Source organism: Sylvia atricapilla, chromosome 10, assembly GCF_009819655.1.
Source record: "Sylvia atricapilla isolate bSylAtr1 chromosome 10, bSylAtr1.pri, whole genome shotgun sequence".
Lineage (NCBI taxonomy): Eukaryota > Metazoa > Chordata > Aves > Passeriformes > Sylviidae > Sylvia > Sylvia atricapilla.
Genome location: NC_089149.1, coordinates 409,881 through 425,367, shown reverse-complemented (window position 1 = coordinate 425,367; position 15,487 = coordinate 409,881). Strand labels below are relative to the sequence as shown.

General features: G+C 55.5%; 1 protein-coding gene across 2 annotated transcripts; it reads left to right on the top strand.

Moving 5' to 3' along the window:
- The first annotated feature begins 275 nt into the window (after positions 1-275).
- On the top strand, positions 276-11,625 carry IGSF10 (immunoglobulin superfamily member 10). Of its 2 annotated transcripts, XM_066326425.1 has the most exons (7): positions 276-496; positions 1,501-1,630; positions 2,297-2,687; positions 3,222-6,146; positions 6,195-7,139; positions 8,150-9,047; positions 9,701-11,625. In XM_066326425.1, the coding sequence occupies exons 1-7, from the start codon at positions 303-305 to the stop codon at positions 11,607-11,609; spliced, it is 7,392 nt and encodes a 2,463-aa protein (XP_066182522.1). In that variant the 5' UTR covers positions 276-302; the 3' UTR covers positions 11,610-11,625. The 2 variants fall into 2 exon arrangements, with proteins under 2 accessions (XP_066182522.1, XP_066182521.1); XM_066326424.1 differs by having other exon boundaries at positions 3,222-7,139.
- The last annotated feature ends 3,862 nt before the right edge of the window (positions 11,626-15,487 follow it).

Genomic DNA, 15,487 nt, shown 5'->3' with positions numbered 1-15,487 from the left:
GCTCCAGCTCCTCCCGCAGCGGCACATCGGCACGTCCCGGCACATCGCCCCCGACAGCGGCACGGCGGGGCAGCTGCCGAACGGCACCGCCTCGGGTCATGACACGGATCCGTCCCTGAGGGAAAACCCGGGAGCTTGGGGGGCTGGTTCGTGGGCTGGTTTTTCCCTTCAAGATAAGAATTCTTTCCTGCTCCCGGCTTCAGCCCGCGGGGCTGGGCTCGGCTGAGGCAGTGAGCGGCCGCTGTTCCGCCTGCCCTGCGGCAGGAAGCCGCTCCGGGGATGGCAGCGTAGGATCCCGCAGGATGGGGGCCCCGCGCTGCCCCCGGCCCCGCTGGCTGGGGACCCTCCTGGCCGCCTGCCTGGCCGCCCTGCCGGCCATCGGCGCCTGTCCCCGGCCCTGCGCCTGCCACGGCTCCGCCGAGCTCCACTGCACCTTCCGCTACTTCAGCGCCGTGCCGCCGCGCATCCCGCCCGACGTGCAGCGCATCAACCTGGGGTACGTGGAGCTCGGGCTCCGAGCGCTCTCACCGCTTGCCTTTCAGCGCTTGGCGCGGCATGAATTAACCTGCCGGACTCAGGGCTAAAAATTAACCCGAGCGATGGGTAAGTCTACAGAGTTTAACGCTCTGCGGTGCTCAGCAGCCGCGGCCAGCAAAGCCCAAGACCACCCACAGTAAGGGGAAATTTCGGGGATCTAGCACAGGGCACGTGAGAACTTCAGAGAGTTGTAAACTTTCATTTATATTACCTGAACATGTTGTGTCTGTAGCATGGAGCCTGGAAGACGTCTGAAATAGATTTCTCTCCAGGAAAGGATCGTTCAGGGCTCAGAAAGTGGGCTGGAAAAGGAGCACATGTATTACAATCTGCAGAGACGTTGCTGTGGTGTAACACCGAGGTTGGGGTTGGATCCCCGTTTGAGCCACTCACTTAAGGGCTGGACTCAATGATCCTTCTGGGTCCCTTCTGAGAGCCTGTTCTGTGAGTCTGTCACTCGAAATGTCCCCCAGGGTTAGGGGCTGTGCTTTCATCTGCCCAGTTCAAGGGAAATTTCACTTGTCTGGACAAGTCAGCCTCCACGGGGGTTCCATTCTCTCTGTGTTAAAGAAGCAGGGAATAGATCATACCCAGACTTGTCTGCCCCCTTCATGCAGTTTCCAGCAAGTGTCCTCTCTCTTAAATCAAACCATGAGACCCCTCAGCAATATTTGTCTGATCTGTGTGTCCCTTCTGATACAACCTTGGAACCATCCAGATGTGTATGCAGAAAATATACAAGGAATGTTCCTTGTCGTGAACACAGACAGGTGTGTTTCCCACCCCACCCACTGGGAACTCGCCATCACAACACTGTCCTGGAAAAATGACATGAAGCAGTGACTTCGTTTCCTCTTGGCAAGGGGAGGGCTGCTCACCTTTAGCTGTTCCCAAAGAGTGGCTCTTTTGTTTTGGGTTGGTTGGGTGTAAAAGCTGTGAGCTGACTAAACCCATCCCATGCAGCTACAACAGCCTGAGAAAACTGAGCCCCACGGACTTTGCTGGCCTGGAGAAACTGGAGTTACTGATGCTGCACAGCAATGAGATCAGTGTGATCCCTGGGAAGGTGTTCAGTGATTTACATTCACTACAGGTAAGAACTAAATGACCCGGTGTTACTCTTTGTTAGGACTTAACTTTCAGTGATCCTGGTGAGCAGCCACAGAGCAGCCTTCTGCAGCATTTCAGTTTCCTGTTTCTTACCTTATTCACAAGAAAGTCAACAGCCTTCCAAACCCAGGATCCTAATGGGAAATGTCTTTCCTTCCCAGGTGGGCACTCAGGTACAGGTAAAGGGCATGACAAACACATTGGTAGATATCTCTCAGCTGTATCTGAGCAGGCAACTGCAGTCAAAACTCTTTTTCTGCAGAGGAGAAAGATTGCAAAGTTCCAGCTACTGTGTCTGAAAAAGGAAACTCGTTGTAGTTAATTTGTTAGTCAGTTTGGGGCTTTTTGAAGGTTGTTGGAAATCTCCATTGAGATTTCCTTTTCCCTTCAGTACAATCCTGTCCTTTTCTAGTCTTTGTTTAAAAGAAAAAAAAGAAAAAAAAAAAAAAAAAGCCAAGCTGTGCAGAACCTTAACACACATCATATAAACACTTCTGTTCTCTAAAGAAACTCCACTTCCCTGGCATTCCTGGGCTGGTGAGGAACTTTCACTACACAGAGCAACTTTCAACAGCATTTATCATTTATCAGGGGCCCCGTAACTTTACCATGGCTTAATACTATGCATTTGTTACTTTTTCATGAACAGGTCTTAAAAATGAGTTACAACAAGGTCAGAAGGCTTCAGCAGGATGTATTCTATGGCCTGAACAGCTTGGTACGGCTGCATATGGACCACAATCAAATCGAATTTGTGAATCCCAATGTTTTCTATGGACTCACTTCCTTGAGGTTGGTCCACCTGGATGGAAATTTACTTCAGCAGCTGCATCCAGACACTTTTGTCACCCTGCGCTATAGTCAGATATTCAGAATATCCTTCCTGAAGCAAATCTCTCTGTCTGACAACGCACTGACTTCACTTCCACAAGAAATGTTTTCCTACATGTCGGAGCTGGAGAGCATTTACCTCCATGGAAACCCCTGGTCCTGTGACTGCAGCCTGCAGGGCTTTGCACAGTGGGCACAGGAGAGACCAGGTGAGCTGAACGGTTTCTTTGTGCTCTTTGATCCTATTGTAGCATCTCACTCTTCCTGGTACAGGGAATTGTCCTTTATTCATCTATTTATTCTCCCAGCAAAGATTGGAAGGTAGGATTTCTGCAGGTGTGTGCAATCAGGATGAGGAGATTTATACCACTCAATTTCCTGATAAAGAGATTAGTACCACTCTGATTAAATTAATCCAGGGCCTTTAACACATTCCCAAGTGCAGCTTTCCTTAATGGATAGTTTTTCTTGGCCAGTCCAAGGCTTCTGTGCTCCAGGAGAATCCACAGGGAACGAGCTAACTTTTATGGAATTGGCAAGAGCAAGGGCCACATTGCACTTGATTCTTTGAAAGAAAACAAGGAACTCAAGGGACTCCAGGACTTACTCTGCTGCTGCCATTCACATGTCGCTTCAAGCTTTGGTTTTATTTTATTCAGAAGAACCACTTGTTAGTAGCTATATGTTATTTTTAATACTAAAACTTGTATCACAGGAGCTCACTGAAGTTTTCTTCCCTTCAGATGTTATAAAGTGCAGAAAAGAGAGAAGTTCCAGTGTCCAGCAATGCCCAGTCTGTGCTAGTCCCAAAAATCACAGTGGGAAAAGTTTGGTGGATCTTCCTTCTGCATCTTTCACCTGCTCTAAGCCAGTCATCCATGACTCCCTGAAATCCAGAGACCTCATGGTGCCGGAAGATGGGGATTTCAGTTTTGTGTCTCCCAGTGACTTGATAGCTCCGATAGGATCGGTGGTTTTGAATATGACTGACCAAGCAGGAAATCGAGGCAACTTGGTTTGCGACGTCCAGAAACCTAAAGAAATGTCTCCCGTCTCATTCGACAAGGACGGCCCCAGCACAGTGCTCAAAGCCTCCTTCTCGACAGTCCTGGTGTGTGGTATCGATTCTGGACACATCCAGCAGCTCTGGAGAATCCTGGCACTGTACAGCAGCTCTCCTTTGAAACTGCAGCAAACGGAGCAGACAAGCCACGTGCCTTGGGTTAGTCACCGATACCAGCAGGTCAGTGAGCAGGATGAGCTTTTCACGGGCGTGGAGGCCGAGCTGCGGGCCGAGCCGGCCTGGCTGGGGCAGAGCAGGCTGTCCCTGCAGCTGGACAGGACGGCCACCACGCTCAGCGCGCTGCACCTGCGCTACTCCTGCCACGGGCGCGTGGCCGTGCCCGGCGGTGACGGGGCGCAGGACGGGCACGGCTGGGCCAGCATCGCCAGGGCCAGCAGCGGCCCCACGGAGCACACCGTGCTGCCCGGCGGCTCCGTGGAGCTGGGCTGCCGGGCGGCCGGGGAGCCGGCCCCCGCCGTGCGCTGGGTGCTCCCCGACGGCTCCGAGGTGCGGGCTCCTCACATCAGCCCCGACGGGCGGCTGCTGGTCCTGCCGGCCGGGCCTCTGACCCTCAGGGCGGCCGACGTCTTCGACTCGGGGCTCTACCACTGCATCGGCACCAACCGCCGCGACGCCGACGTGCTCACCTTCCGAATCACCGTGCTGGAGCCTCTGGCGGAGCGCAGCGGGGTGAACCGAGCCCCGGTGGCCGCAGCCCCGGGCAGCACCCTGCACCTCCCCTGCACCGCCACGGCCGCCCCGGAGCCTGCCGTCACCTGGGTGCTACCCCAGCTCACGGTTCTCCGCCAGTCTGCGGGGAATAAGCATCTGTTCGCCAACGGCACCTTGAGAATCCAGGGGCTGACCGAGAAAGACGTGGGCTACTTCCGATGTGTCGCGGCCAACAGGTACGGGGTGGATCTTTTGGTTTTCCAGGTGCTGATGAGACAGGAGGAAAGCGCTCCGAAGAAGCAGCACGGAGCTCTGGGGGAGTGGGAAGAGGGCTCTGGAGACGAGCTGCTGCGCTCTGCCGCAGCACAGAGACATCCCTGGGTCGCTCCAGCCACCCCGACAGCTGACAGGGAGTCTCCTGGGCCAGCAGCCAGCAGCCAGGGCACACAGAGCTCACGGCACAGGAACAGCCACGGGAAACTGCCTCAGCGGCCCTACAGAGACAGAGGAGCCCGGCGGCTCCGGGGACACAGGAGACAGTTTGTTTCCTCAGGCAGGAGAGCTGATCCACAGCGCTGGGCGGCCCTGCTGGAGAAAACAAAGAGGAACTTGACAGTGACAGACAAACGAGGAGGAGTTGCAACAGAACCACCCATTCAAGTCCGTAAGCTCCCAGAGGTACCCGAGGATGAGGAGGAGACATCTGGTGATCTCGTATCTCCAGAAGAGGAATTCATGATACCAGCAACAGAGAGATCCCCAGTACCTGCTCTAGGGAGAGCAACAGAACTCAGGATCACTGCAGGTCCCGAGGAGACCACGAATCCCAGCCCTGCCTGGAGCACCTCCGTCCTGCCCACAGAGCCATTAACTCCCCTGCCCTCACCTCCTCCACACGCTGTGGCACCTGCCAGCAAAAGGCCACAAACACCTCCAGCACCTACAGAGCCATGGGAAAGATCTGATTCGAGTCAAATATCAGCAAATGGGGTAAAACAATCAACTGCATCAAGTGGAACATCCACACTCTTCCCTGCTGGGCAAAAGTCCATATATTCTGGGGAAAGTAATGACCAGCATCTAAAACCTGGATCCATGACACCCACGACAGAAGCTCCAGTCACCAGCAAGGCTGTAACTCCCCAAAACTCAGCAGACAAGTTACATGTTTTTCCTGAGCCTGTTGAGAATGTTTCCACCAAAACAGATCACCAGCTCCCTGTGGCGACCAATGCACCAAGCTCTGAATTTGGCCTCAATTATTTTCACAGTACTCAGAAAGGAGGAACTCCTACCCCACCACCGGCCTCAACTTTGCCTACTCATCAGCAAATTCGGGTAATCCAGGACGTTCCAACTCACCCAGCCCAGCTCCAGCAGCACCACGGAAGACGAAGGAAGATTTCTGGTCGGAGACAAGTTGTTAGACCAGGACACTTCCCAAGTATGAAAGAGCACAGATACAATTTTGGGAGGCCAGGGTCTGCCAGAGGAAGTACGGCTGTGGCTACAGGTGTTCAACTGAATAGGAACCATGTATCAAATGTACCAACCTCAAATAACTTAAGCAGCTCCATCAATCCCTTTAGCCCAGAAGCACCCCAGTCTTCCCCCTCCACCAGGAATATGCCACTGGAGCACCCCGTGGGTACCCACCAAACCACAGCACTCCTCAGGGAAGAGGAAAAGAAACGTAGTGCAAGGCAAAAAGCTGCTCCCACAGTCACGCCTGTCCCTGCAAAGGACACTGCCACCACTGCAGCCAGTGGGTTGGGTGTCGTGGGTTTGGAGCCAACAGTTGCACTCGTTAATACTCCTCAAACTGTCACCAGAGTCACCAAAAGTAAAATGCTCAGAGTGGGGGGAAGGAGAGGTCAGAGGAGGAAGAGGCCTCCTAAAACACCTGCCCCACAGCGTGTGGCTGCAGCCCCCAGCACTGCAGCCACCCCTGCAGCCAGCACAGCCACCCCTCCTGTGGCAGCTCTCACACCACCAGCTGTGCCTCCAAGCCTTGCACCTGCAAAACCTCTCCCTGAGAGCACCAGCACAGAGTCCAGGACCAAAGCAGCAGCGCTGGGGATCCCTGACAGCCCCGAGGCAGCTGAGCACAGCCCCAGGGCAGCCACGCAGACATCAGCCACCCCGGGCACCTGGAGGAGCACCCAGTCAGCAACGTCCCCGCCTGGCAGTGTGACTGCCCAGAGCCCCACGGCACTCCAAACCACACCAGTGACACAGGGGAGCACCCAGCTGGCCACGTCAGCAGCTGCTGCTCCTGCCCAGACCCCCACCATGGGCCCCCAAACCTCACCATGGCCAGACGAGCCCCCTGGTGCCACACGTGCCCGCCCTGCTGCAGTCAGTGCCACGCCAGGGCCAGGACCTGCTCAGCCCATCCCAGCCACTGCCAAGGCGGCGGAGAATCCCTGCCTGCAACTGGGGGAGAGAGCTGTCCGGGAAAAGCAGACAGCACAGCCCACCCTGCCAGCCAGAGCCGTGCCAAGTGCTCCTGATAGAGAGGTCAGTGCCTGGCATCCCTCCCCTGGGCCAGCCCCGGCCCCAGCCCTGCCCACAGCCACCCCCAGAGCCCCCTCGCCCCCGCGGGGGCATGGCCAGCCCCAGCCCAGGCCTCCCCAGGCCACTGAGAGGGGGAGCACACTGCAGCCACCACCGGTCCCAGCTCCGTGGGGAAGGGGCAAGGACAGCTCTGGCAGTGCCTGGTCTGAAAGGAGACAAGATCAAGGCACCACCACCGTCCCCAGTGCCGTCACCTCAGCTTCTGCAAGCAGAAACCATTTCTCAAAGCCCAGAATCGCTGGAGGGAAACTGGCTGCTTTTACTGTGCTGGCGAATTCAGATGCTTTTATTCCTTGTGAAGCTACTGGGAACCCCCCTCCAACAATACAGTGGACCAAGATACTGTCAGGTGAGCTTGATAAACCTCTCTAGATTTTACCTTCCATTAGTCCTGTGATTTGGCACCTCTTTTGTGTGCCAAATCAAGCATTGCTTCATTTCAGAGTACTGTGAAATATTAGGGAAAGGTAAACTTGGAAACAGTGACAGAGATTCACTGGAGCATCTTAGTATTGATTCTGGAACAGCTCTCTAGTGAAATGATTTTTTAAAAAATTAAATCTATGTTTAATTATAATTCCTTGCTTATTGTGGGGAGAGTTCAGTATTTACTGTACATTACCTGCTATTCCAGAGCAGTGAGACAAGTGAAAAGAAAAATGTGGTAAAACCCACTCAAATCGAGTTACAGCTGTGCCAGGCTTGGATAGCAAAGCCTCATCTGCTTTATCCAAACTTTGCTGGAGATTCAGCCTCATTCTCATTTTGAACCTTTGTCATTCCATATGCAAAATTCTCTGATTTCTTTCTGGTTTATCGCTGTTTGGGTTATTTGGGCAGAGCAGGGTCTTTGGGACCGAGGACAAGGAGAAGGCAGTCCCTGTTATTTGGGCAGAGCAGGACAGGGTGTTTGGGACCCAGGACAGGGTATTTGGACCCAGGACAGGGTGTCTGGCCCCAGGACAGGGTGTCTGGACCCAGGACAGGGTGTTTGGACCCAGGACAGGGTGTCTGGACCCAGGACAGGCTGTTGGGCCCCAGGACAGGGTGTCTGGCCCCAGGACAGGGTATTTGGACCCAGGACAGGGTGTCTGGACCCAGGACAGGGTGTCTGGACCCAGGACAGGGTGTCTGGGGCCGAGGACAGGGTATTTGGGGACCCAGGACAGGGTGTCTGGCCCCAGGACAGGGTATTTGGGGACCCAGGACAGGGTGTCTGGCCCCAGGACAGGGTATTTGGACCCAGGACAGGGTGTCTGGCCCCAGGACAGGCTGTCGGGCCCAGGACAGGGTGTCTGGCCCCAGGACAGGCTGTCGGGCCGAGGGCAGGCTGTGACGCACCGTGTCCCTGTCCCGCAGGTGGCGATGTCGCGGGGCGCGGCGGCGGCGGCGGCTGGGCCGTGCTGCCCAACGGGACTCTGGCCATCCGGCGGGCGGGCCCGCAGCACGGCGGGCAGTACCTGTGCACGGCGGCCAGCCCGCTGGGCACCGCCCGGCTCCTGGTGACGCTGGCCGTGCTGGCCGAGCCGCCCCGCATCTCTGGCGGCCGGGCGCTGACCGCGCTCTCCGGGGCCACGGCCGCGCTGCCGTGCCGAGCCCGGGGCAGCCCCGCGCCCGGCGTGTCCTGGCTCCTGCCCGACGGCAGCCGCCTGTCCCCGGGCCGGCCCGCGGGCAGCGGCAGGGCGGCCGTGCGGCCCGACGGCACGCTGCTTCTGCGGGCCGTGTCCGTGTACGACCGCGGCGTCTACACGTGCGTGGCCGAGAACGCGGCGGGCGCCCGCTCGCTGCCCGTCAGGCTGCAGGTGGTGGCCGCCCCGCCCGCCGTCCTGCAGGACAAGAGACAGAGCGTGGCGGCGCTGGCCGGGGACAGCCTGGAGCTGCCGTGCACCGTGCGAGGGAAGCCCGAGCCCAGCGTGCACTGGGTGCTCCCGGACGGCACGGCGGTGAGACCCCTGCAGACCGTGCACCCCAGGGTGCTCGTGTTCCCCAACGGGACCCTGCTCCTGGGCGGGGCGGCCCCCTCCGACAGCGGCAGCTACGAGTGCATCGCCACCAGCTCCACGGGCTCCGACAGGAGGGTGGTCAGCCTCACCGTGCGGGGCGGAGACACCCTGCCCAAAATAGCCAGCGCCTCTCAGGAGCTCACCCGCCTGAATTTCGGGGAGAGGCTGCTTCTGAACTGTACAGCAAGTGGGGAGCCCAAGCCCAGGATAATCTGGAGGCTGCCCTCCAAGGCTGTTGTGGACCAGTGGCACAGGTAGGACCTTTTTTTTCCTCCGTATCTTTGGAGCTTCAAACACTGTCTTCTCTGGTGCTCACGTAAGAGGCTATTACAGCACTAAAGCACCGTGAACTAAACCAGTTTTTAAGCATTTAACAGCGTGAAACATCTGTTCTAATGGCATCTACATCTAATAACAGACCTAATAACAGAGCACATCAATTGCCATATGTGGGTGAGGTCTCAAAAGAGGTACAAGTCATATTTGAATAAAGGTAACTGCTGTCATGATGCACTGTCTGGGCTGTCAGTTTAGAGGAGGGGAGGTCACTGGTACCAGATTTGTGAAGCACGGCCCAGGAGGGAGGGTTTTCTTCATCTCTGCCACATCTACATTTGGGGGTCTCCCCACACCCCCTCCCACAGTAACACTTCACCTCCACCTTGGGAGAGACAGCCGCAACTCAGGGTGTTCCCAGCACAGTCAGCACCGCTCACATCCCCACAACACCAAAAGTGACAGTGACATCAGGGCAGGACACAGTGGGTGGGCAGGGCCATGGGCACAGTGCCTTTGAAAAGGGCTTCTGGCGTGTATCGTGCTGTTAACACATTCAGTACCTTCCTGTGCTCGGTATTCCCCCCAGCAATCGTTTCCATAATTCCTTTCCTCTCTCTCCCCACGACAGAATGGGAAGTCGGATCCACGTCTACCCCAATGGCTCCCTGGCCATTGAGGCAGTCACAGAAAAGGACGCAGGTGATTATCTGTGCGTCGCCAGGAACAGAATCGGGGATGATCTGATACTGATGAAAGTCAGCATCACAATGAAACCAGCCAAGATTGACCACAAACAGCAGTTCAAGAAACTGGTGCCCTATGGGAAGGATTTCAGGGTGGACTGCAAGGCCTCAGGGTCCCCCACACCAGAGATATCCTGGGGCCTGCCCGACGGGACCGTGGTGAACAACGCCATGCTGGCGGACGACAGCGGGCACAGGGCTCGCGGGTACGTCCTCTTCCACAACGGCACCCTGCACCTCAACAAAGCTGGCGTGGCAGAAGGAGGAGATTACACCTGCTATGCCCAGAACACCCTGGGGAGGGATGAGATGAAGGTCCACGTCACGGTCGTTGTGGCAGCCCCCCAGATAAAGCACAATTACAGGACACACGTTACCGTCACAGCTGGAGGCACGGTCCTGCTGGACTGTGAGGCTGCTGGAGAGCCCAGGGCACAGATCTCCTGGCTGCTGCCCTCCAGGAAGGTGATCTCCTCGTCCTCAGGCCGCCTGTCCCTGCACGCCAACGGCTCGCTGTCCATCGGCCACGCCAGCCCTCTGGACGCCGGGCAGTACCTGTGCCTGGCCCGGAACCCTGGCGGGGACGACTCCAAACTGTACCAGCTGGACGTGGCTGCCAAGCCCCCCACCATCAATGGCGTACACAGGGACAAAACCATCCGGAAGGTGATGGCGGTGAGGCACTCGAAGAAACACATCGACTGCCGGGCAGAGGGGACACCTCCTCCTCAGATTATGTGGATCATGCCTGATAACATTCTCCTAACAGCCCCGTACTACGGCAGCAGGATAGCGGTGCACAAAAACGGGACACTCGAGATTCGGAACATCAGGCCCTCTGACACGGGGGATTTTATCTGTGTGGCACGTAACGATGGGGGAGAGTCCGTGCTGGTGGTGCAGCTGGAGGTCACGGAGATGCTGCGGAGACCGATGTTCAAAAACCCTTTCAATGAAAAAATAATAGCAAAACCCGGGAAAAGTATCACCCTGAACTGTTCGGTGGATGGAAACCCTCCCCCGGATATAAGCTGGATGCTGCCCAACGGCACGTGGCTCCCCAGCAGCATCAGGACGCCGCAGTTGTTCACAGGAGACAACGGGACGCTGACCATCCCCAGCCCCGAGGAGCAGCACGCCGGGCGCTACCGCTGCGCCGCCCGGAACCAGGTGGGCTACATCGAAAAGCTGCTGCTCCTGGAGGTGGCCCAGAAGCCCAGCATCCTGACCCGGCCCGCAGGGCTGGTGAAGGCGGTCGGCGGGGAGCCTCTGTCCCTTCACTGCGCGGCCGAGGGCAGCCCCAGGCCCAGGGTGGAGTGGACCCTGCCCGGGGGCCGGCTGCTGGAGCGGCCGCAGCTCAGCGGGCGCTTCGTGCTGCTGGAGAACGGCACCCTGCTCATCCGGGCCGCCTCGGCCCAGGACACCGGCAGTTACCTGTGCAGGGCCCACAACGAGGCCGGAGAGTCCTCCGCGGCCGTGGCCGTGGCGGTCACAGCCTTCGCCCCGCGGGTGGTGGGCAGACCGCCCGCAGCCGTCCACACCGCGCCGGGGGCGGCCGTGCAGCTCCACTGCGTCGCGCTGGGGATCCCCAAAGCGGACATCTCCTGGGAGTTACCTGACGGCTCCGTGCTCTCCGCAGCCCACCGGGGCCGCGGCTCTGGGGCCGAGCTGCTGCACCCCACGGGCACTCTGCTGCTGCAGAACCCCCGAGCCGCCAGCTCCGGCGTGTACAAGTGCACGGCGAGGAACGCGCTGGGCGCCGACACCGCGGTCACCCGCCTCCACGTCCTCTGAGTCCCCGGCACGGCGACAGCGCTGCGGCCACGGGCTGTCCCCGCGCCGGGCTCACCCTGGCCGCCTTCGGTCCAGGGCAGCCACAAACACCTCGGCAGCGCTCCGCCGGCAGAGGCTGGGCCAAGGGAGCCAGGAAGGGGAAACCGGCTCTGGCAGTACTCCTGGCACTGGTTCTCCCCGTGTTCAGGGGGTTTGAAATGAAAGCAAAATTAAGGCGCTTCTGCTCCGCAAAGTAACAGCAAACACTATCAAACACGGAAACTTTCTGGAAATGCACCCAGAGAACTCTGGTACAGACGCAGTTTGCATCAGTTCAGTACTGCCCACCTTGTGTGACTGTCACAGGCACGGAGCAGAGAGGGCAAGGACACCTGGGAACAGAGAGCAGGTTTGTTGGGACAGAGATTACCTTCTTCATGTGTTTTAACATTTAGTATATTTTTAAAATAAATATCCAGTGATGTAACAAGTAGTGAAGTATTTTTAATAGCACGGCTGTGGTTGCCAGAGTCTTTTCTGCAGAGCTGTGGGATGACACAGAACAGCTCAGTCTGGAACAAGAGAGGGAGCTCAGCTCAGCACTCTTGGACCAGCCCACGCAGACTGAGTGTAGAATCACTCCAGCTTGGCATTGCCTTCTTATTGTCACCAAAGCATTTTTAAAAGATTTCTCAATAGAATAAAAGTCACATCCATTTGAATCTCAATTTAGAATTGTGATTCCTCAATTGAGCAGCCAGCTAAGTTTAAGATGCAAATTAAGTTAGCACAAAACAGGAAAAAAGTATTACCAGGTAGTCCACTAGGCTTATTAACATCACATTGTGGCTTTTAATATAAACTGTAGGAAGTTCTAATACAAGCAATAAACCCACTTCAGCACCTTTGTACCACAAAAAGAGCAGAGGAATTGGTACTCTAAACAAAGAGGTCTATATAGTGCATATGAAAATCACAGTCAAATAAACATTTCAAGCAATGCTTGTTCTGCCAACGCAGAAAGAGGTGAACATTTTAATGAACAAATTAACTTTTATGCCAAAATCAGAAGTGCCTTTTAGTTCAGTAGGTTGGTCCAGAGCAGTTCTTGAAAAAAATTAAAATAAAAAAGTGTTCTCCACAAATAAACAAATTCAGCATTTTTTTGTCCTCTCTAAAAGTAACAAGACCTCAAAAGGAACCAAATAAATAAAACTTGCCATAACGTTCTTCAAATAGGCCCACAAAAGTCCAGATACTGAAATCTATAAACCTAACCCCAAAACAACCCCAAACCCAACCTTGTTACACATTCACATCAACGGCAGCACAAAAATAATGACGGAAATAAGAAGAGAACCCGGGTTGTGCTGCCCAGCAATGAGGAGTGCAGAGAATGTCCCGTGTCCCCAGTGCAAACAGCCCCTGCACCCCTCCCACCGTGCCCAGAAGTGGGGATGCTGCTGGGACTGCTGCATGCCTGGGACTGGGAACTGCAACTGGGGAAAGGGGAACAAACCCCACAGTGCCCCAGGCAGGGAAGGACAAACCCCACAGTGCCTGAACCAGGGCAGGACAGACCCCACAGTGCCCCAGGCAGGGCAGGACAAACCCCACAGTGCCTGAACCAGGGCAGGACAGACCCCACAGTGCCCCAGGCAGGGCAGGACAAACCCCACAGTGCCTGAGGCAGGGCAGGACAAACCCCACAGTGCCTGAACCAGGGCAGGACAAACCCCACAGTGCCCCAGCCAGGGCAGGACAGACCCCACAGTGCCCTGGCAAAGGGGCCAGCGGGTGGGGAGGACAGGAGGGTATTTTGCACAGCACAGGCACAGGGAGCACGCTGAAAACTCTCAGAACTCTCAGAAGCTTTGCTCTCTTCCTCCCCTGTCCCACCAGGGTGCTCAGCCTGCAGCACAGGAGGGTTCAGGGGGCCCCACTGCAGCTGTGGCCCTGAGCACAACGGGATCAGCACCCCAAACTCAGCCTCCACCATCCATCTCTGCTCTCAGCTTTACAGATCTCCCTCCTAAACCCCCACTGTTTTTTTCCTTATTAGACCCAGTGAAAAGGCATGTCCTTCTAATGCTTTTAATTGAGTGATCCTTTGGAAGCCTGACGTGCTGCATACAGCTGGAGCAATCCTGTGCCCTAGTAACTCCGTGGGCGCTGCAGCAGCTGCCCGAGCCTTGCTCAGCAAAACCTGCTGCTTACTGAAGGCAGTTTCAGTGTTTTACAAGACTTCAGCATCTTTTCCCTTTCTGAAACCAAATCCTTCACTTAAAGCACGTTGTGTAATCTCCTGGCTCCCAGGCTGCCGTAGCTGCTGAGCTTAGACAAAGGCACTAACCGGCACACCGGGGTTTTTGGGAACATAAACCCAACCCAACACCTTTTGCTGTGCAGTGCTGGCAGAGGGGCTGCACCAGCCGGGTGCCCACTGCAGTGACACTATCCCATCAGTCTGTTCAAGGTATAAGAGCTATTAAAACCCCTCAAAAACAGATGAAAATGATATAACATTAATGCTTTTAAACTCAAAAGCTGCAATTTCCTGCAATTTCAGCATGACTGTGTTTTCCCTACTTTTCTAGAGTAGACACACCGACACTGCAGCTGGGAGGAGGAGCCCAGCACTGCACAGGACTTGCAGAGACCCTCGGAGGGGGGATCAGAAAAGGATCAGAGAAGAAATTGTCTGTCTGTGTGTCTGAGTGTCTCAGGGCCGGGACATTAAATCACACAGGAATGCTGACTGAGGGACAATCTCTGATACAACCACTCAGGTGATGCATTCTGCTCAGGGTACCTGGTTCCCAGCTTCCCCCAGACACAGCAGGCAAAATGCTGAGGAGTAACTTTGAGGATGACATTGAAAACACCAGTGTGGGTGATGCACCAGCTCCAGCTCCAGCCAGGCAGCTGGGAATGCATTCCATGTGTGGATCAGCAGCCAGCCTGGCTTGTCCGTTCAAATCACACCAGGATCTGCACCCAGCTAAGGGGAAATAATGTAAAGGTTTCAGCTGTAAGTGCTGCAGTGCGTTTTGAAGCACAAGAGAAGAGAAAAGAAATTCGCTGTTAACTGACACTCATTTTCATGACTGAGGTTGTAGAAGCCTGGCAAACTGAACATGCCAAGGATACAACCAGTCCATGTGTTTCCTGTGTGGCTGCAATGCTGCACAGCTGCACTTGGCCACTTTTAAAACCATCCCACCAAAGAAGCCCAGTGACAGACAGGAGCTGGAAGCAGCAGCAGATCCTTTTCCTGCAGCTTCCCAGTTCCCAACAAAACCAAATACAAATCCAAGTCCTCCAACAAAGCCTTTGCCATTCCAGCCAGGATATCTTTACAGAGATGTATGAATTAAGGTCAAAAGAGATTTTGATAACCCACAGCAAGCAGCAACATCACAACTTAGGCCACAGCTGGACAAGGATTGCAGAACCCGCCCTGTGCACCTGCTGCACATCCAGGTGTGCCTGAATAACTGCAGACAGGGCGATGGATCCCTGTTCTGACACACCCCAGCAATGCCTGCACATGTGGGAAATACAGAAAACAGGGCCAATGGCAAAGCCTCTTCAAACACACATCTGGCTTTTCCTGACCAGGGAAGGCTTTTAAGAGTGTGGCAGTTTCCCTGGGACAGGACCAAAGTCCTGCAGACCAGCTGTAGAACAGCTTCACTCATTATCATCTGGAAAGCTTTCCAGCACGGAGAGTAGGAATGAAACCTCATAGCATCGCTTTTCTTCCCAGAAACAACTGGATTCTATCAAAGCCAATGGGTGACTAGGCAGTAAATTGTTAGCTGTTACTACTTTTGGAAGTAGCAAGGTCTGATTATTCCAGCAATGGCCCGTTCTGTCAGTGTAGAGCACTCAGCCGT

Excerpts from the sequence above, each read along its gene's own strand:
- IGSF10 (XM_066326424.1), top strand. The coding sequence starts at position 303 with ATGGGGGCCCCGCGCTGCCCCCGGCCCCGCTGGCTGGGGACCCTCCTG. Across the intron at positions 7,140-8,149 it reads GTGGACCAAGATACTGTCAG|GTGGCGATGTCGCGGGGCGC; the intron begins GTGAGCTTGATA and ends CCTGTCCCGCAG. Across the intron at positions 9,048-9,700 it reads GTTGTGGACCAGTGGCACAG|AATGGGAAGTCGGATCCACG; the intron begins GTAGGACCTTTT and ends TCCCCACGACAG.